The sequence below is a fragment of the Argentina anserina genome, chromosome 3 (assembly GCF_933775445.1).
Source record: "Argentina anserina chromosome 3, drPotAnse1.1, whole genome shotgun sequence".
Taxonomy (NCBI): Eukaryota; Viridiplantae; Streptophyta; class Magnoliopsida; order Rosales; family Rosaceae; genus Argentina; species Argentina anserina.
Window position 1 is genome coordinate 19,087,219 of NC_065874.1, and position 22,929 is coordinate 19,110,147.

The 22,929-nt window shown below is 36.1% G+C and overlaps 1 protein-coding gene and 1 long non-coding RNA gene across 4 annotated transcripts; one reads left to right on the top strand and one right to left on the bottom strand.

Moving 5' to 3' along the window:
* Positions 1-1,182: 1,182 nt before the first annotated feature.
* LOC126788960 (ubiquitin C-terminal hydrolase 12-like) lies at positions 1,183-13,733 on the bottom strand. The gene is made up of 32 exons (XM_050514994.1): positions 13,611-13,733; positions 13,176-13,242; positions 12,703-12,853; positions 12,446-12,603; positions 11,630-11,895; positions 11,293-11,511; positions 11,055-11,163; positions 10,840-10,955; positions 9,540-9,638; positions 8,913-9,022; positions 8,146-8,220; positions 7,831-7,909; positions 7,568-7,714; positions 7,137-7,217; positions 6,932-7,051; positions 6,031-6,153; positions 5,725-5,802; positions 5,553-5,641; positions 5,353-5,461; positions 5,152-5,220; positions 4,939-5,049; positions 4,308-4,363; positions 4,023-4,200; positions 3,823-3,924; positions 3,668-3,739; positions 3,448-3,513; positions 2,561-2,626; positions 2,397-2,483; positions 2,162-2,278; positions 1,959-2,033; positions 1,762-1,848; positions 1,183-1,596 (listed from the first exon to the last, which is right to left on the bottom strand). The coding sequence occupies exons 1-32, from the start codon at positions 13,638-13,640 to the stop codon at positions 1,555-1,557; spliced, it is 3,354 nt and encodes a 1,117-aa protein (XP_050370951.1). The 5' UTR covers positions 13,641-13,733; the 3' UTR covers positions 1,183-1,554.
* A 3,062-nt stretch (positions 13,734-16,795) lies between these two features.
* On the top strand, positions 16,796-19,274 carry LOC126787974 (uncharacterized). 3 transcript variants are annotated; one of them, XR_007671320.1, is made up of 4 exons: positions 16,796-17,149; positions 17,816-17,917; positions 18,457-18,543; positions 18,945-19,274. It is a non-coding gene; the product is annotated as an uncharacterized LOC126787974 (long non-coding RNA). The 3 variants fall into 3 exon arrangements; XR_007671318.1 differs by having other exon boundaries at positions 16,796-17,111; XR_007671319.1 differs by having other exon boundaries at positions 16,796-17,101.
* Positions 19,275-22,929: the final 3,655 nt, after the last annotated feature.

Genomic DNA, 22,929 nt, shown 5'->3' on the forward strand with positions numbered 1-22,929 from the left:
ATGAAGCACATCCGAAATCACTGTTTAGGGTTTCGACCAAAAAAAAAATCACTATTGGTGCCTACGTAAGGCGCGCATATAGTACGAACTTATTTTTAGAGGAAATTTTTTGTAAAATTCCAAATTTAAAGTACAAAAGATACGGCCTAAACGGCTAAACCCAATGAAAGATAACGTCATCAATTTCCTGAAAATTTACCCAAGTGACCAACCTAAAAACTGAAGATTGAAATATGTAAGTAATGTGACCCTTAGTCTAACTGATTATCACCTACTCACCTTATATATATGAGCAAAAGGTTTGACCTTCATAATGATATTTTCTACGTCCCAGACTTGAAAAGCAATCTCATCCGTTTTCGGAAGGAGGATGCGATCAAAATATGCATCCAGAGAGGGGGTTGATAGCTCTAAGTTACCAAACAACCTACCATATGTATCCTTTCGGCATTCAAAGACTATGCAAACTTGGTAATTATGCATATGTCGTATGTGCCGTGCTTGTTGATATGCGCTATAGTCATCTTAATATTAATGGGTTGAAGACTGCAACAAAAGAGGTTAGTGACGGGTTTCTTCCTCACAACATTAGTAGGTTTTCATGGGCGTGTCTCATGGAGCAACCTTCTGAGGCTATTGGTGTGCTTAGAAGTTTTAAGATTCCAGTGAAAGAGATTAAGACTCTTCAGACTAATCGTGTTGGAAACTATAACTCTATCTTCATTTGGAATTCACAGACAAACGAGGCATACGGTCTAAAGAATTGGTCAGACAAATCAATTCCACAACCATACAGATTACAGAGATAACATCCCAACTGAACCACACTCTTCCGTTAAATACTTGATCATGAAATGAATATCGAACTGCGGTTCCATTACTTGGAAAGCAACACAACGATACCTTCTCATCAGGCTCTGGGATTCTCTGAAATCCTATTCTAGACTCAGTTTTCTATTTTTTCAACTACAGCCTCATGCGTGCTAAGCAAGTTCACGGAGAACGGGATGAATAAGACAACCTGAAGTTAACAACAGGGTTATTAGGGGTATACATTGTCAACAATGGTTCACTTTCTATTTATTTATTTTTTGCTACTACCGGACATGAACTCATGTAACGAGGCTAAACTGACATGTTTGTAGGTGATCTTAGTTGAAACAGATTTGAAACACGCCTGTCTTGACTCTTGACAAGTGTATCTATATACTACACTGAATTAAGAATAGCCCTCAATGGCAGTACCCCGGAAGTCACTTTTACAAAACATGTTTAGAAACTAATTGATGGACCATTATACAACCCCATCTTCCTACCTAACTTGAAGTAGTGAACAAAACACGAACCAAACACCAGAAGGACCAAACTATACCCTGTATACACATTCACTAGTTCAAAAATCCTGTTTATTTACTGTTACAGGCTATACAGTTGCTGACACCTTCCAGGCTATACAGTTGCGTTTCACCACTTTCCCACTTCTACAGCCAAATGATGTACAGGATCACCAAATTCGTCCCTGGAATGAAGAAAGTGCACTCGACGCACTGCATCCTAGTTGTAGATTTTTACTGGCTTCTCATATGTGTGGCGATTCTGCAAACAACAGCAAAGTGAAATCACAATGCAATTTTGTCCAAGCACAAATATTATCTGGCCTCAAATATGTGAATAACTTGGCCTACATGAACTGCTGTAAGCCAAAAGCCGCGAACACATTTCAGGGGAAAACCAAAAAATGAAACAGAAGCTGCATCTTACCTGATTAGCGGCATAAGATCTTTTAGGAGTACTGTCAGAGTGCTCCAGCCCAAGGTACTGCTCCCAAGCACCATAAACATCTCTTCTCTGTAGGAAGATGGACAGAACAAATGAAATTCAAATCAAAACAGAAAATAGAAGCAATATAATTCAAAACAGAAACACAAAATAGTAACACTTATGGTCGATAAACACACCTGGAACCGACTAGAAACAATGTCAGTTTCCTGAAGGTACTCTGGCCGACCTAGCGAAAGAAATGCAAACTTCCACTGGCATAGGACAAAATTGAAATATAAACTAGCTTAAAGTAGCAATACGCAATTCAACAACATAAATTTATGCAGTTGAGACAAAATTTAATCTAATATTAATGTTTGCAAGGCAACTTAGATTTTACCTTCGCAAATTCCTCATCTGCAACCTGTAACTTCTTTTGTATGCGAACTCTTATTTCAGCCAAGGTCTCAGCTTCATGTATAACCAGGAAAAAAGGTTCCCCAAAGTTTTGAATTTGCTGGGGAAGTATGGAAAAAGTTTTAATCAATACGATATAAAAAAATTTGATTGAAGGCAAGCAATTAAACATCAAAAGAGAAATATTAATATTTTAATTACAATGTAGTTGAAACTACCATTTGATTCTGAGCAGTGTCTTTAGTAAAGTGGTAGACATGAATTACACGGTCATTAGGACCAAGATTCTTCTCTTCCTCTGGAACCTACGCATAACACAGTAAAAGATCAATATAGACCACTCATTAAGTCAACCAGGAGTACATATCGGAGAGGGAAAGACCTCTTCAGCACGTAATGTCCAGTATTGGTCATTTATGTTTTCGATCTTTTCACTTTGAGGAAAGACCTGCAGATGTGTCACAGCATGATTAAAGAACAATGGAAAAAGAGAAATAACAATCATGTGCTATTCCTAAGCTGCACTATACAATTGCAAAAGTGGACAAGAAGGATCAAAAGTGCCCGACTCCCTTTCTTTCAATATGCCAACTTGGCAATAAATAGACAAGAAATCAGGAAGAACGAAAGAGTTGGATTACCCAGACCAATTAAAAGGCATAGGCATTACTGTATGATAAAATGAATATAAAGTATGTTAAGCATATTTTATTATCATGCATGTTCTAGTATACACGCACTGATGGAGCACTTCCTGTTTGACTGATGCTTTAATAAAATGACAGATGGGATTCTTCTCCCATGTTCACACACCACAAAACTTAGTGTGCTAGATATCATTAATCTTGATCAATGGCAAAAGAGAGCATGGGCATACATGCGAGGTGAAGCTTATTTAAATACTTCACTGAACCCTGAGAAAGAAAAGAAAAAAGTTTCTTCCGCCACCAAATATGAATGATAAGACAGCTCTATCCTACCCAAAATCCAAGTTGAGAATTGACAACTCAGACAAGAAAATGAAACCAGCCAAAACTTGGTTGACAGTTCCACAAGCCTAGTCTGCATGGATGGTATAAAATGATTTACTTTGGATAGGAGATATTGATCCCACAACAAAAATATAAACACATCAATCTCTCTCTCTCTCTCTCTCTCTCTCTCTCTCTCTCTCTCTCTCTCTCTCTCTCTCTCACACACACACACACACACACACACATCAGAGGTACGTAGTCAGAAAGTAGTTTTCATGGGAAGATCAAGTCAGACCTTGTAAATCTTGTGATAGAAAACTTCGAGCAACCTAAGCTCTGCATCTGGATGAGACAGTTCAACCTGATCCAAAATCAAACACACTAGTTACGACAAAGCATACAATTTTCAACAAACCATAACAAAAAATGGTACAAAGTATTATAGATAGCCATTTATTTATAGAGGGTTAGAAGTTGGTGGATAGCATGGTGTGCCAAGAGGCTAAAACCTTCACCTTAGTTTTAAGATCATTGATTACATCCCCCACAGTGCTCTGCTTTGGCAGTCTAATGGTGTGAATAACCACCTGGTGAAGGAAAAAACGCCAAAACATGATTAAAATTAACACTAATCAATCATAATTTTATCAGATCTGACTGGAATACTCACTTCCTCCTTGGTGGCATGATGGAATGCAACTTTCAGGGTTTTCAACCCCTGCAATTCAGGCAGGGGGATGTCCAACACTTCATAGTACAATATATCTGAAGTCTGTCACATATTGTTGTAGAATCAGTGATATTCTAGTTTTAAGAAAATGTCACCAATTAAACAACACATCACCTAGGACAGTCATTACAGAACATTACCTGATTGTAGTGTACCAGCATATCAGTCAAACGATCTACCCCACGGTACTTTATTGGCTGAGGTTTGGGTTGCTGGGAGTAACAGTTATGTGAGGTCAGCCTAATCTTGGATGGATCGTCCAATCCAAGTTGTTGAGCTACTCGCTCCACAACATCATCATAGGTATGAAGTTTTGACCTTTAAAATCAACAAGGAAAAGTTATGAATAAAATATTACTGAAACACCTTAAGATTATATAGCAGTGATATATAAATTATCATAACCACCAACCAATAAAACTTACAATTCTAAGCTGAAATCATCTTCTTTGGGTTTCTCAAATGATCGAAAATGAACAACCTATCACAAATCAAATCAGTTATAAAATTTTAAGTCACGGTAAAGCTGTAAACCTGAAAGACAAAATTGGTCACACATCATATATAATTAAATACAAAACACCTCGACCAAGTACATCCCAATCACAAACAGTAGTCAATTAGGAAGATGGTCTCAATTTTACAATGATTATAGACATTCATGAATCAGGCCTCAAAACAAACAACCATGTTTTGTAAAATAGCATTCCCATCTTAGAAATACCAAGAAACAAATAAAAACACCGAATAATGCATGATCCTCCACTAAAAATTTCTAACTCTTGCATGATATGTAAGATCTTGGGCTTATCCTTGCCAATGGGGTTTGGGTAGGGATGCTTTATTTCAAATAAAACCATTATTCAGCACACTAGCCAGCTCATTTTGGAATACAATAGTAGGGGAAAACATGAAGCAAAACAATTTTAAAAAGACAAACAGTTTCTGGTTTAAATTCACTAGAGTCTGCTATCATAGAAAAGCCAAATGTAGTAAAGCACGACGAAATAAAACCAGCAGTTCCCATAGAGTAAATTAAAGTGTTGAAAGTCTTACAAGGCGATTGTGCACAAAATCCAGAAAAGATGGAACATCCGGATACCGGAACTGTTGATCACTTTCAACTGAAATTGGTTTTTGAAAGCAAACAATGTCTCCATCCTCAAGCTGCAAAACACACAGAAGTAAAACTCAAAACAATCAGCCCAAACAAATAAAACATTGACAAGCAACAGATGTTCGTGAAAGTTCAAAATATCAAAATAAAACCTGGCTGGCTCGAAATGTGAATTTCTTGTCGATGGGTTCACACATAACAGTGGGCTCATACTTAATTTCCTACAAGAGAAAAATGCGGCATATTTTACATGACAGTTTGCCCCCATATGCAGTTTGAAAATGAAGATGTGCTTGAAACGTTGTCTAGAAATTACACAAAAAGGTTCTTAGAAAAGGATGCTTGATGCAAACCTCATAAAGGTCAATCTCCTCATCAGGGGAATAGCCAGCCAGCTCATTTAATTTAGATAATATTTCAGCTGGCTTACCAGTACTCTTCACGAAAAGCCTTCCAACAAAACTGGATAGTATAGAAAAACAAGCATTATATCAGACATAATATTCTTTTTTACATTACTACAAGAAAGGCTAACCAAAAGACATCTAAGTACCGTAGTTCTTCTTTTTCAGGATCATAAAGCTTAAAGAAGAGCAGAATATCATCCTTTGTCTTGTTGGGTGGAGCAATAGGGTGCAAGTCCTGAACGAGGATGCAAAAATCAGATAATAAGCAGAATAGTTCATTTCAGGAAGAACTACAGTCTAGATGCAAGGCAATATTACCGGTCCAAGCTCTATTTCCAAGAATAACTTTAGTTCTGCATTATGAACCTTGTTTGATACCTCCCTCAACTGCCCAACCTAACAACAAATAAAAAGAAACAAAAATTCAAGAATCAGAATGGATCCATATGCATATCACTCCTATAAACAAGCAAACACAGGGCCACCATCACATTATTCTGGAAATAGTAAACCAGGAATCTTAGCAAGCAGTAACAGATAAAGACGTTTAGCAATGCAAAAGATAGCTTCAACAGAGAAAAAAAACTTGAAACAGAAGAAAAGAGAAAAAAAATAGATAATTACAGATTGTGTTTCCTCCACAGGTGTCAATGGACGGTTTGGACGATATGTATGGTTTTGACGCTTTGCCCAAAGCCAGAACCGCTGAAATTGCACTGGTATGCCAAACTCCTTAGCAACCTCCTCCTGGATGAAGTCATTTTGATGAAGAATGAGGAAAACAGTAGGATAAAATAACAATTTGCAATATATAAACAAATATCCGCTAGGACAATTTTGGACACAATATGTTTTTCAACTCAGCTGATTACTGTTTCTACCAAACTAATTATGCTAAATTTTCAAGGGAACTGCCACAATATATGTGAACAATGCAAAACAATCCAATTTACAATGTTTCCCCGTACTCTATTCATCTGGAGTAATTTTTTCCTTCAGATGCCTTAAAAAGACTGCTTAGATGTTATCACTAAACAAGTTCCCCAAATACTTTTTCATGTAAAAATAAAAACTTACCTACAAAAAGGAGCAGAATGATCAGGTTTTAAATTGGGCCCGTCCTCTTTTATAAGAAATTTTTTGAAAGTTTGCTTCAGAAGTTTGTATTTCAAGATAAATGAATCTGGTAGCGAAACTCAGAAAAGAAAATGTCGAATAAGAAAACCAAATGATGATGGTAAGTATTATATTATGTCACCAAAACAGACACAATCTAAAAAAGATATATAAGAGTATAATGGAAAGAAAACAAATGGAATGCATCAATCCTTATATATACCCCACCATATAACTATAACTATAACAATACATATATATATATGTATGTATCATGAATTTTTAAGCCAGACACTTTACACAGGCAAAAAGAGAGCAGAAAAGAAATTCTTAACTGCATATTCTCTACTGCATGAAACAATATGTCAATTACAGAAAAATTAGCACAAAAAAAAAATTTGGATCATACCTTGAAAAGGTTGAAAGGCATCTGCTTCTGGATACGGAAACTTTTCACTTTGTCATGATCCACAAGATCAAAATATATATCCTTCCCAATTTGCTCCACTAGGTTCTCATCCCGGGCAACCTGAAGGTAGTTAAGTTACTACGCCAGAGAAAACAATTGCACAAACAAAGCAGAGATTAAGTAGCAAGAGGTTGAACAGATGAACCTTAATGATAGTATATAGGTGTGCCTCTGCTTTCTCTTTCTTCTTATGCTCCTTTTCTTCTTGTTCTTTCTTCAACCTCTCCTGAGACAAATGAATGTTTCAATTTACACTATCTGTCAGAAGACATACATAGTGAAATGTGTACATAGATAGAGATATGTGTAAATGCATACATCCAGATATGTATACACTCAAATGACCACTTGAAAGAGTATGATATGAGTCACATGACAATTTGAAAATGAGAAAAGTGAACATTTGAAGAGCTATTAGTTGTCAATTGTGAGCAAATTAATACAGCTATATATGCGGGAAAAAGCATAGGCTTTTTTTTTCCATGTCTTTTCTTCATCAATGTTCTAAATTTTACTGAATTGATATCGGACTTTAAGTCTCAAATACAAAACTTTGCAGTAAGAACAAGATCTCACCCGTAGATGTTCAGCAATGTCCTTCTCATCAACATTGCAGATTATTTTGTCCTTGTCAGTTTCACGTATGTACACCAGCATGTACGCGTTTGAGTATTTTGTAAATTTGAAAGGAGTGTTATTAAATCCAGGGTTTGTCTGCGGAAGCTGTCATACCATATGCAAATTATGAGAAATGACCCGAACTTCAGGGAAGACAATAGACTGACTATATCTGAGCAGGTAAAAAAGGCAATAGTCCATGAAGAATAAGATATGCATACCTCTTCCTCACCACCATACTGCTCCTCCAGTGCCCTCTTTATATCTTCTTTTGTTACTCTCTCATCATCAAATTTGTACCTAAGAAACACAAATCTTAACGGCATGATAGTAGAATAATGCTCGGCAATAGTAGAATAATGCATGCATTTTTCATAATTCTCGGTAAGAGAAAGTTTGCATAAATACATGCTTATGAGACTTTCAAAAATGTATATCCACAACTAAAGATAGACGTAATAAAATCGTCAAATCAATGTTAAGTTGTCCACACACACAAAGTGTCTACACATATGAATGAAGAACTGGATACACACCACTGATCAGAAAGCGTTGGCCTGATAAAAGCGTAGTAATGTCCACCATGAACCCCACCACTGTGTACCAATACACTGCAAACAACCACCAAACACTTAAGTACAATACAATCCTATCTATTCCAGATGGTAAGAATATTAAAAAGTTAAAATGAAGCAATCTCAACAAGTTTTGTGAATCGATTCAATTACGGAATTTAATGAGGAAATTTTTTTTCACCAGGTTCAATATGAGTTAAACTCCTATCTATTTCAAAATGAAACTAAGGACAAATATCTATGTTTACATGAATTGATTAAATGTTCCTAGTTACACAATATGCTCTTTTACACGAAAAAATAGGGTATGCACTTACTAATTGAAAATCATCTAGTTTTTAATTTTTGGTGAGCAAGCTTGTATACTAAAGATACAAAGTAAGAGAAAATTTTCATTTTGACAACTAGGGAAACACGTGCATTGGGCAAAATATTTACTAGTCCAGGCAATTGCAAGATCTCAGTCAAAGTATCCTCGCAGCAAAAACTGTATGACCATATTAAGATGCTGACGTCAGAAACAGGGTTCAACTAAAAATGAAAAGCCAGCACTGGAATTTTAAACGTGAGAATCAGGACCTGGATCACTTCCCATATTTCTACCACTGATTGTCTAATTGGACCACACAATTATAATTACTATGTATCACAACAAAACTTAACTATGAGATTTACTTCAGCAGAATGGTCTGTAATTATGATAGATGGTAAAACCGTTGACATATTACCTGTGAAGTGTGTAAAGGTTACGAACACTCCTATCAGATTCAGGTGATAAATATTTTCCATTCTCTCGATCAAGGTCAAGTTGCAAAGGGAACTCATAACGGTCGTTAATCTACACAATGAGAGTGAAAATAAGAGCACTACTCTGTGATGTTGAAGCAAGTTTTGTAGATTAAAATTCAAACCACAACAGCCAACCTAATCATAAATATATCATGAAGCAAAGAAACAATTAATTGAATTATGATGTCCCTTAAGAGGCAAATATATCATGAAGCAACCAGAGTCATTATTGACTATATTAGACTTCACCCAACTGACTGCCAAACTGATAAAATTTCGTACATATTTGAGGTTGTACATTCTAGAATGCATCAGGCTTACTTCCTTTGGTGTATGTTTGATAAGAATCAATAAAAGACTTCAGCACTATAGAGATTACATTTTATACATTTAATTTGGAGATGCAATTGTGTATTAACTTACAAAGGGAATACATACCATGAGTTCCAATCCAATGACTCAAATTACTAACAGGAATACGAAATTAAACTACAATAAGAAAATTCATGATAATAATGCACAAATAATATATAATGATTTTTTAAGGAAGTGATGTAAATCCCAACCTTCACCATGGTGTCTCGCATAAAGTCATACTCAAACCGTTTCAGTTGAAGTTGAAGCACAGGCGGAAAGTCAATGAAGAGCACACCTTTCTTAGCATCCTGAAATATTATGGAAAAGCACAACATGGTCATCAAGAAGTCTGATGCAAAGCAACTATCTCATGATAGCCAGTAAACAAAAGGACAAAAAATATGCTTGTTGCCGATGCACACTGCACTGGCCCATTAGAGATGGGATGTTACAGTCCAGCCACAAAGCAAACAACAATGGAGAAATCTTTCACAAATACAAGTCTTATTAATGCTCTTAAAACTGTAAATTTAAGCAAAATAATAAAAAATTATAATCTGTTCTACTGGAGTGACTTATGAACTCGCTTTATCCTCGCGTGTCAGCAGATACGGTTAGGAACTTGGGGTTAGGTTTATGAATCCATAAGTTTTCCACCATCGAGAAAATGAAACTCTAAGCACTGTGAAATCTATTACTCCTTCAGTTTTCATTAAACGACAATAGCAACACAACTTTAAATTCCTTTAGCTTATTGGCAATGTCAAATCTTTGTTAGTTACCATCCTCCACACTCATCCCTTGTTTACCTTTTTGGGAGGCAAGATTTTAATATGTTCACTCAGATTATTGTGCAAATGACACTGAAAATAAGATTTGGCTTTTCTGGGACGGAGTTCCCACCACGGCAGAACAAATAAAGTCCAGCAGCACTTTGATCAAGAATAATAGCTCACAAGAAAAGGACAACATACAGCTGCAGCTATTAATATCCAACCCAATCTTTAGCAACCTAAACATATTTTTGGAGTGAAAGGTTAAAATTAAATAATCCTGTAGGATCAAATGCATAAATAAATGCTCTCTCTCTCTCTGTGCTGACTGAAAAATCACATTGAAAGGTACTCTGCCTTCAGTCAGCACAGAGAGAGAGAGAGAGAGAGAGAGAGGTTGGGAGGGGTAGGGGTAGGGGTTAACTTTGCAGCCATCAGTGCCATGATCAAGCACCTATCCCAAACTGAAGTCCAGATTTTCATGAGGGAGGGAGGGAGGAACAGTAACACGGTTTTTTTTCTCAGGGTGGTGAGAGCTAGGCAGTTCAAGAGCAGATTGTTAGAGTTTAGGAAGCTGAGATGAATACGATTTTCCGGTTCAGTAATGAGTCACCTAACATGAATAAGAACAAATAATCTATGGCTGCAGCCATAATCTTACTCAAGGAAATGAACATATAAACTCACATAAGCTCATGCAATATTATCAGCCTGCCAACTGAATAGAATCACCAACCTGTAATCCATTCTGTTCAGCATGATACTTGTTATCACCCTCAAGACGTTCAACTTCTACGTACTTATCGAAAGAAGCATACACATCGCGACAACCTTTGACATCAAGTTGAAGGTCTGTCGCAGGCATGCAAAAAAAAAATAGTGTTATCCAAGCAAAGTTTAATCATGGTTGGGTGGAAAAAATATATAAATTTTTCAAACACAAAGCAGTACCATAGAATGACTCCTTTCTTGTAGATTTGTAGTCCACATTAATGCATTCAATGTAGTTCATATGGTGACCTTCAAATAACTTCTGTATGGTTCCCTCCACAACAGTTCCCTGTGATCATAGTAAGACAAAATTAAAAGATTTAAAGATTTTTATTAAGCTCAAAATCTCGATATATGGTTTTTGATTCTTGACAGATAAAAAGGGGGTCATCAATTTAACTTTAAAGATATTACTTGCCTTCATTTTGTCTTCAAGTTTTTCACACAAAACCCTATTCAGTTCTTGCACATCATGCTGCATAAATGAATCATATGTATCCCATCCAAAAGACTTTGTCAACTCTTTTGTTGCAACACTATTGTCACTGTACTGGAGTTTGTAAAATAGACTCTGAAGAGCCAATGGTATGCTTTGTGAAGGCAAATCATTCTCAGTCGTGGGCATATGATAAACAGCCTGAAATAAATAAATCCAAAATATGGAAGCTTTCCTCATCACAAGACAGTGTTTTCTTCACAAATATCAAATAAATAAAGTTACTGTGGGATAGACGAAAACATGTCACATGGCTAACCTTTCTAAAATAAGGAATATGATACAGAGTCTGCAGGAGAGAGTTCATGTAGCATGTTGCTCCTTGGTTCTTAAGCCCAACATACCCTGTTTCCTTCTTTGAGTCATATGTCCAATAATCTACAACCCTGCGAACGAGAACCTCCGCTTCTATTATAACCGCATCATTCACGAGATAACCTCTGCTGGGATCGTACAGTTCACCGAGAGGCATAAAGGATGTGAAACCCCAATCACTTTCACGTGCATTGAACTGATGTTGTGTGTCTGTACCATGCAACTAGGATGGAATTAATATCTATAGCCACACTGAACTGTACTTTCTGCATATTTTTTATTTTTTAATAAGGATACAACAGAAGGCAACATTAAATTAGGAATGTGGTAAATTGTTGCCACCAGATATCCAACTACTTCAAGCTTGATCCTAAGAGACTATCAAAGTTCAAAATGTGAAGGCTAGCCTAGGGGAAATAAATGGCAAGGAAAAAACATAACTATGTAAGACGTGCTAAAATTCCCAATAGTCAAACAGTCACTGAAATGAATTCGTCCAATGCAACTGAACTTTTATTGGGGTAGTATGTTCTAACAAACTACAGTTACAACCTAATCTTATAGATCAACAAGAATAAGAAAAAATATTTTATGCTACTTTCTTGAATTCCACAAATGACAAACCGCTCCGAAACTCATTGCTAGAAATGAAACCCACATTACAGTTTTAAAAAGTAAATTACTTTTCAGTTCTGAAAAAAATAAAATGAACTTTATCACAAAAGTGGGTGATTTGTATAAAACATATCCATGGAGGTACCTTTGCGTACGGAATACTTGTTATGAACTTGATTGATAACTCCCAAGCTGAATTGTGCATATCTACTCCACCCATATGGCAAATTTGTTGAATCCGCGACATCCAAATACATAGACAAATGATCCACATTGTTTCCCTTGGGAAAAATAAGCACACGCCTGCCAAAGCAAAGCAAAGAGATACATATTAAAGGAAACCAAATAAGTATATCAAAGCAGAGCCGCAATGTAAAAAAAAAAAGAGACGGGTGATGATACCATTTATAGCCACCAACAACAAAAATGTCAGAATAAAGCTTCTTTGTATTCATCCTAGAAAAGTTGTCAATTCTCCATGTGAATCTAGATGAGGGAGGATCTTCTACTGGTTGGTTCTCCACATTATTGGCAGTCTCAGGTTGTGCAACAACTAATCATTTGCAAAAGGAAACAAAAGTAAAGAAATTTCATTTTCATGCTCCCAGTAGTACTTCACAATAAAAGATAAAAGCAATTTGGAGCAGTACAATATGAAGCATTGACATAATGTGCAGTAATCGATGAGAAACATCAACAAAATTGAGAGGGACACTAATTTCCGAGAAGCTGAGAGATCTCTAGTTTGATCTAGCACTAGCAAATACTTTTCTTTAGTTGAAACACAACCACAGTCTACTACTTGATCCCTAAAAATCAACACAAAAAAATCGGCGTAATAACAATTTTTCTTGCTGAACAGATCAGCATATTACCCTCCATAGGCTGGTGGTTGTTTTCGGGCAAATCCGAAGGCGGAACAAGCATCTCCTCGTCCTCCTGCTGCAAAACAAATCACAAAAACAAAATCAGAGCCGTTCATTTGGGCCTCACACCAAAAGCCCTATCAATCAATTCCAAAAAAAAAAAAAAACCCTAAAAATCCAAAGCAACAGCTCAAAGAGCAATAGCGAAATTTCAACAGAGCCCAAAGCAAAGCCCTAGACAGTCCCGAATTCCAGTTCCTTATCACCAAATAGAGCGAGATTAACACACAGTAAGGACGATGAACAAGCAAGCAAGAAAGATTGAAACAAACGCCCAAGCTCTATACACCATAAAAACAAGGCATAAAGGCACAGAAGAGAAATAGAGATAGAGAGAGACGCATGTAAGGCTTGTAGAGGGAGAGAGAGAGAGGGGGGGCGTACATCAATAGGGTTAGGAGTCATGACAGTCATGGCGCCCGGGGGGAAATGAGCCCGGAGCTGTGAGAGTGTGGGGGATTAAAGAAGGAAGAGAGCTTTACAGTGAGAATGGCGATCACCAGAAGAAGAAGGGTCGAGGAGAGAGAAAGAGGTTATGGTCTTCTTTGGCTCTTTATATGTACATTGCCTACTTTCGTCATTTCACCTGACGGTAGACGGACAAAATTCCCCCGTATTCCAGACCCGTAATCAGACCTCAGAAAAGCCCAAGTTTGCCACGCGGCCGACATCGCACTCTAAACGGGGTCGGAGAAAGGATACATCCATGCACAATGAGCAGGATTGAGTGAGTAACAAGGGTCCTCGGCAACCATCTTGGATGAAAAATTGAAAACCATTATTGATGCAACCGCTTCACTAGTCTGCGTAGCAACCTTAGCCAACACCTCTAAATACTCACGCAAATCATTCCCTAGTTTCCAAATGCCCCACTAATGAATGTTCAAAACTCCATCGACATTTAACTTCACAATCCCACTTCAAGGTTTAAACCAAGATTGCGAATTTAACCCCGCACACATCTACACCACTCTCTTCTTCGCTCTCTTTTCCAATTCCAAGCAAGAAGCCGTCACATCATATCCTCACTTTCCCCTAAGTGGTATTGTATATAATTGATCATATCTCTACTACTACTACTGTAAAGTGAGCACCTAAAAGTTTCACCAAATTGTAAACTGCCAAATTTATCTTTTTATAATTTTATCCTCACAAATAGACAGAAAGACAATTATGTAAAAATACGAATGTTTCACTAATGTGTTATACCAAAACTATCATTCGTAAGAAACAAAATTACATAAAATAATTGTCTTTCAAGAATACACTTCAATAATATTATACAAACTCATGCGATCAAAACATGTGCATCGCGTTGCATGGGTGTGAAACTAGTATATCTTAAGTGGTTGACACACTAATGCAAACTATTCAAGTATTCATGATTCTCATGTAAAAAAATTATCGTTAACAAACAAAAGAAATTATGTTAGAACGACGTTGAGCGAACATTTAAAGTTCTTTTTTTTTATCAAAAAAACGTGTTGGTAAGACTATGATCTATCTATCATTTGACATTGGCATATTCTTCTCTTCCTTTTTGTATTTCTCTCTCCTCTCCATCTCCTCCGTACCCCACCCAACCGTTGTGCTAGGCATGTATATAGGTCTTGAGTCCCTTATGAGAGGTCTCATGTGGCAAGTGAGAGCGCCTAGATCTAGGGGTGGCTCTAGCAGCGTGGATAGTAAAATTGGGTTTTTCCAAATTAATCTGGTTAACATATTGAATTTGGTTATGTTGAAGGAGTTGGTTATGATGGTGGTTTCTAAATTGACATCTACTTTCTTTTTGGAATAATGACTTGGTTTCAGTGTCGTTGGCAGCACGACTAGATTCTTTCTAAACTTGTTGGTTTTCGATGGCAGAGGGTGGACTCAAGTTAGATTGGAGGTTCTTCCCAACATGGACCCGTCTCTTTTGTGATCACTCATATGTGGATGCAATTGGGCTGAGGTCGAGCAGTGGTTCTTCACAGCGGACCAGGGTTAGGCTTTGGCTTGGTTGTGGAAGTTAGAACCACATCGGGGATCTAGGCTTGAGTTATGGTCCGGTTATGAGTTTCAGGCCAAGTTTGAGATTGGGGTCAACCTCCAACATGTTGGGACCTTTTTATTTGCATTTTACTTTTATTTTTTATGTTTTATTTGATGTTGTTATGTTTTTATTATTATGTTATAGGACTAGGATGCATAGGCTACCTGCTAATTCCCACATTTATATGGGTATGATGCACTAATTCATTGTTATCTCTATTACTATAAAATGAGCAGAATAGTACCATCAAATTACAAATTAATAGATTTACTCTTCTGACATCAGTTTCACATATAAACATAGGGATTGTAAGGTATAAAATAAAATAAATAATTAAATAAATAAAATTAAGAGATAATTGTGGAAATGATACCTAATACTTGATAGTGGGGAGTTGATTTTGACATTGCGTAATGTCCACATGTAAATTAAATGGCAATCCTTATATAGGAGAGCGTCATTCACATGCTTTAGTACTCTTTTTGATATAAGTGTATCCTTTAGCTTTTAGGAATTAGGATTTCTTTTCTAGTTGGAAATGAATAGATAGTCTAACTAGGATAAAGAGTAGTGTTCTAGTTGCATTAGGATTTATATATTTTTGGACTATAAATAGAGGGTTTAAGCCTGGAGCCTAAACCATAGTGAAACAGTTATTGTTATTGTAGAAAATACGTAGATAACAAAGATTGTAACATTTAAGCACAATAATAAGAGAAAATACATGTGTTGTGTATTTTTGTTGTCTTCAATTCCGCAGCTAACAACCCTAAAGTGTTTTGTATCAAGTTGGTACCAGATCTAGGTCAGTGGTGCATGGTCCTGACTCGTGAAGTATACAAAAAGCTGAGTAAGGAGCATCTTAAGGGAGAAGGTAGGACGATCAAGCCATTTCCATACAAACTTTTTCGTATTCTGGAGATGTAATAAGAGCACAAAGTGTAACGTTCTTAATGTTTATATGTCTTATTCTTACTTTTTGTTACTTCTTATTTCATGTGTTTTAGTTCATTTTGTTAGAATAAGTGTTTAGAAAGAGCTTAATTCGAATATGTGTGATTTGATGATGAAAGCGTGCTGAGTGTTAGAAATCCATATTGAGATATGATTTTTTATTCGACTAGAACTCTACTTTACTATTCTTGTTCTTTCCTTATTTCTAATTGCCGATTCTTTTTAGAAAAAACAAATTCTAGATGGACAAAGAGAAGTGAGGTTGTGTCACATTCCTAGATGGAGAAGGAAAAGCTATGTCGTCTATTCTAGAAGATTGTTGTCGTGAGTTATCTAAGGTGTCTCCCATCACTACAAAAAATTGAACTATTTGCCACCCTAGTTTGCGTTGGCGCTCAAATGCCGTCGCAAATAGTCTTCTTTTTGCAACGGCAAACAGCTAGTGGCAAATAGTCGCGACGGAAAAATCACACCGTGGTAAAAATGTGAAGCATTTGCAACGGGAAAGCAACACCGTGGCAAAAGAAAGAATAATTTGCGACGGTTATACAGCTTGCCGTCGAAGGTGAGTAAGTGAGTCCTCTCTCGTCATTAACCAAAAAAACCTAATTTCCCTTTTCCCAAATCTGTTCTTGTCTAAACCTAGAAACCAAATCTGATTCGCATATGTTCGTAATTTCCATTCGGATCCTCCGCCCCAGCTGCCTTCGCTCCAACACCGCCTCCTCCTCCACAGCTTCTACAACCACCACTATCGCCTCTCCCTTAGGTTTCAACCCATCCACCACCGCTTGAGGTTCTTCTCCGGTGACCATCCGCTCAACTCCGTTAGGCTCAATCCCCTTTACGTCCCCATTTGGCGCATCCTCATCGGCGCAGACTTCGGGTTCCACCTCGTAATCTATCTATTTTGATTTTGTAATTAGATATGTCAGTAAGTTTCTACCTGATTCGCAATTGTTGAATCTTGCTATTGATTTTGCAATTTCTAAACCCATAAACTTCAAATTAATAGTTTCCGCGTCAATTTAATCTCTGTATGGATTTGCTCTAGTGTTGGTTTTGATTTGTTTGTGTGATTCTATGGTCACTTTGCGAAGAAGGTTTATTGAGTTCTCTTTTTTTTTGTGATTGATAGAAGGTGTATTAGTGTTTTGTTGTACAAGTTCTTGTTTTTCTCTTTGGGTTCCTTGATTCCAGTGGTTATATGGGAACCCATTTTGTAGTTTTGTTCAGCTGCTTCATTTTGTTTAGGTAATTCGATATTTTCTTTTAGTTGGGTAAACTGTGAGACATATATTTATTTCTATAGTTATATATATAAGGGATATTTTTTTGTCATGAGATCAGAAAGGTTTATTTTGGGAAAGGAAAGGGATGGCAGGGAGAAGGGAGAGAAGGAACACAAAAAAAGAAGTGACCTGGAGAATGCTTCTTTTTGTCTATTCTGCATCACTTGACTTTAGTTTTGTAAATATGCAGCTGGGCAATATGTGTAGTCAGGATTTATCAGCTTAGATGAACTAAGGTTTGTAGGAGGTGCATCAGCTCTAGCTTGTTATCATGGCTAAAGTTTTCTTTTTGTTATTTTATGTTTCAGTTTAAAACCACAGCTGGTTCACAATTGAAGGAATTAATATTTCACCTCTGTAGTAAAGAGGACTCCCAACTTCAATCGAATTTTCTGCTCGCTTGTGAAAAGGTCAGTAAAACATTTGGTCGTAAGTTTATTATATCAAACATTTCTTTAGAACTGGATGTATATGATAATTTTGTGTGTATAATTAGATATAATTATGACTTTGAAATAATATTTCCCCACTTCATAAATTGATACAAAACATCGAGGAGCAAGCAAAGTAACATAAACAGTAATGAATCAGAACGTGTGTGTTTTTATGTTAGTCACTTGTTATTGTAGAATGATTTGGTGTGCAGGGATTGTCAAGGTGTAGAGGATGATTTAGCTACTGCTTAATCCATTATGCTTTGATTAAGTTCAATGGTTGTTGGCCACTCGGCCCTCTTATATCCTTAATGCAAGATCAAGTGAACTAGTTTTGTTGGTGTTTTTAATTAGTGATCAAAGAGACCCATATTGAATGTCAGTAATGAATCGAAGTAATGTATGGTTACAACTTGTAATGATGTCAAGTTCATTTTCTATTTTTCATTGTATGTTTCAAAGATGGTTCTGTTTACTTGTAGAAATATCTTTATGCGTTATTGATTTTTCTGCAGCTTATGGTCAAAATTATTGAGTGATGGAATCTGCTTGTTTGTTGTTGATGAAGCACACTACATGTCAGAGTGGGATCATGATTTCAGGTCATTGTTACTGTCTACTACTTATCGTTATGAACATTTGGGCATGTAGTTGTTAAGAATTTATTATTTGCGGATCCTTCTTACTTGCTCTGAATAGTAGAGCAGTTTATTCCCTTAGACAAGTTAAATATGTCATAACTAAAATCCTTTCAAAACTTTGCTTAGCACAACAACGATAGAAAGTGAGCCGGGACTGTTTAATTATTGTAATCATAGTAATATTCTCTGAGCTCGAAGGATACCAGTATAGATTTTCACTTGACCCTTAGACAATCTCTCATAATGTTACATATGCGTTTTATCTGTCCAATGATAATTCTGGTCTAGACACTACTCACTATCCACAATAGTTTCCTTTAAGTTTGATTTTGTGTTGGTAAGTCTTATATTTATGATTTCAGGGTCTGGATGGTTTCAAAATAGGCTCAATTGTTCATGGGAATCTGTTTGATGGTGTCGTCATTTGTTCATTAGCTGGTTCAAGAAGTTTCCACATGTATAAGCACAGGCAGTTACCGCACGACAATTGAAGACATTGATTAGGAGAGGAGGATAACTACCTTGTGAAGCTAAATTATCTTATAAACTTGAAGCTCCATTTCTTTTGAAACAATATTATTGAGAAAAACAAAAATGTAACATCCCCTTTTGCATCATGAGATTTATTCATGTACTGTATGGTTTTCATGTAAAAACAAGAGAACAAAAATAAATTGGAATGCATATATATTTCCATTCTAATTTTTTTAATTCATAAATAGCTTATTTGCAACGGTGTCGTTACCGTCGCTAATGTTATTGCGATTATAACGGTAGCGTAGCAAATTCTTGCGACGACAAAGGTTTGCTGTTGCAAATGCTCTTTTGCCACGGCTTAATTGCCGTAGCGAATTGTATTGGCCACGCCAGTATTTGCAACAGACGTGTTGCTGTAGTAACGCCGTCGCAAATACTCTTTTGCTACGGCAAAACAGTTTTTTGCAATGGTTATGCGCCGTGGCTAAATAAGGAATTTTTTGTAGTGCATTCAAATTTGATTTGACATTCAGAGTTGGAGTTGGAGTTCAAGAATCAGAAACCATATCAAAGAAGATTTCAATGTCCATATTGGATTCCAACTCTATAAAAGGGACGGCATGAAGGCTGATTGTTCTTCTATATCTACCTCACGGCATGGACAAAAGTTGATCATCAATACTTGTGCCAAGTATTAGCCAAATCTCTGCCAAAACACATACTCACCACCAAGAACTATAAATCTGATTTCAACTAGCCTTTCATCATTCTTTTGCTCCAAAGCTCAAAGCCTAGGACGTCCACACCCTTGAAGATCTCTTTATCTTGTCTTAAGCCTCAGAGGATAATTCAAAGTGTAACTCTATGATCTACTTATTTTAGAAATCGTAATCATGTTGTTGTTCTTCTTAGATGATTATTGTTTTATAGTTTGTTAAGTTTACTATGGTGTTGTCTATGAGATTATATGTTACTTTTGAATAATACATTGGTGAATGAAATCGGTTTTTAGTTTATGATTTTAAATTTATTTCCGTGAGTTTTTATTGTTTAACTTAGAGATTGCTTAGTTGTCATGTTTGCTCGGAGTATAATATATAGGTTGTTTGATTAACGACTTGAGTAATAAACGTGATTCACTTACTTGCTGCTTAGAGTATGCATGTTAGGTTAATTGTGTAGAATTTAAGTAAGGCTCGAAACAATGCTTGAATGTGTTAAGTGTCTATGTGATATGATAATCTCAGAGGACCCTAATTGCATGATCGAACCTAAGTTACTCTAGATGATGCACGACATGAATTTGTTTGAGATTAGATCTTGGTTTCGTTTATCTTGTTTAGTTTGTTTTGGTGATTGCTTATGTATTGATTGATTAATCACATGTATATAATAGCTTAAGATTTATCTTTCTGTTTATTATTGAATCCAAAACTTATAAAATCTTTAAACCCAAATCGTGAGTTTGATATTATGTGGTTCTATGATTCATTCCCTAGATTGAATCCCCGGCTTGTAACGATACCCTAGTGTTATATACTACTAACGATTGTCTACAAGGTTAATATTGATGAGCAATTCTAACGCTTTCATTAAATGACGTCGTTGCCGTATCCCCAATCTTTAATGTTGAATTCACTGTTCATATTGTAAATTTGTATATGATGATCTTATTTTGTTGTAACATATAGTAAATACTCTTAGGTTGTTGTTTTGATGATTGAATGAATGATTATTGTAGGTTGTAAATCAAATAGAATAGATAAAGTCACTTTTGTTAATATTAGTCTTAACCCTTCATGCTATATTTCGGGATTTCATGAGGTTGAGGACGGCTTTTATTAACACTTGGAGATTTGTCTGATACCCAAGTTTGTTTTCAGCTGAGTAAGAGACACGCTCTTTCATTACCCTGGTGCATGGAACCAAAATTGGATCTTAGAGAACTACATACCAACATACATCTTGGTGATGGATTCGATAGGAAGTTCGCCCCACGTAGCTCAACAAATGAGTCATACAGTGTTCACTATCTCTGAATTAGTTGTTCGGTCTTCTGAAACAAAGATTCAGACTTGTGTCTAAACATCTATACTTAGGTCGCACGTCCAGCTCAGTTTACAATTTAGAATCAAATTGTAAACTACCAAATTTATATTTTTATAATTTTATCCTCACAAATAGACAGAAAGACAATTATGTAAAAATACGAATGTTTCACTAATGTGTTATACCAAAACTATCATTCGTAAGAAACAAAATTACATAAAATGATTGTCTTTCAAGAATACACTTCAAATAAAATTATACAAACTCATGCGATCAAAATATGTGCATCGCGTTGCATGGGTACGAAACTAGTATATCTTAAGTGGTTGACACACTAATGCAAACTATTCAAGTATTCATGACTCTCATGTAAAAAAATTATCGTTGACAAACAAAAGAAATTATGTTAGAACGATGTTGAGCGAACATTTAAAGTTTTTTTTATATTAAAAAACGTGTTGGTAGGACTATGATCTATCTATCATTTGACATTGGCATATTCTTCTCTTCCTTTTTGTATTTCTCTCTCCTCTCCATCTCCTCCGTACCCCACCCAACCGTTGTGCTAGGCATGTATATAGGTCTTGAGTCCCTTGTGACAGGTCTCATGTGGCAAGGGAGAGCGCGTAGATCTAGGGGTGGCTTTAGCAGCGTGGATAGTAAAATTGGGTTTTTCCAAATTAATCTGGTTAACATATTGAATTTGGTTATGTTGAAGGAGTTGGTTATGATGGTGGTTTCTAAATTGACATCTACTTTCTTTTCGGAATAATGACTTGGTTTCAGTGTCGTTGGCAGCACGACTAGATTCTTTCTAAACTTGTTGGTTTTCGATGGCGGAGGGTGGACTCAAGTTAGATTGGAGGTTCTTTCCAACATGGACCCGTCTCTTTTGGGATCACTCATATGTGGATGCAATTGGGCTGAGGTCGAGCAGTGGTTCTTCACAGCGGACCAGGGTTAGGCTTTGGCTTGGTTGTGGAAGTTAGAACCACATCGGGGATCTAGGCTTGAGTTATGGTCCGGTTATGAGTTTCAGGCCAAGTTTGAGATTGGGGTCAACCCCCAACATGTTGGGACCTTTTTATTTGCATTTTACTTTTATTTTTTATGTTTTATTTGATGTTGTTATGTTTTTATTATTATGTTATAGGACTAGGATGCATAGGCTACCTGCTAATTTCCACATTTATATGGGTATGATGCACCAATTCATTGTTATCTCTATTACTATAAAATGAGCAGAATAGTACAATCAAATTACAAATTAACAGATTTACTCTTCTGACATCAGTTTCACATATAAACATAGGGATTGTAAGGTATAAAATAAAATAAATAATTAAATAAATAAAATTAAGAGATAATTGTGGAAATGATACCTAATACTTGATAGTGGGAAGTTGATTTTGACATTGTGTAATGTCCACATGTAAATTAAATGGCAATCCTTATATAAGAGGGCATCATTCACATGCTCTTTAGTACTCTTTTTGATATAAGTGTATCCTTTAGCTTTTAGGAATTAGGATTTCTTTTCTAGTTGGAAATGAATAGATAGTCTAACTAGGATAAAGAGTAGTGTTCTAGTTGCATTAGGATTTATATATTTTTGGACTATAAATAGAGGGTTTAAGCTTGGAGCCTAAACCATAGTGAAACAGTTATTGTTATTGTAGAAAATACGTAGATAACAAAGATTGTAACATTTAAGCACAAGAATAAGAGAAAATACATGTGTTGTGTATTTTTGTTGTCTTCAATTCCGCAGCTAACAACCCTAAAGTGTTTCGTATCAAGTTGGTACCAGATCTAGGTCAG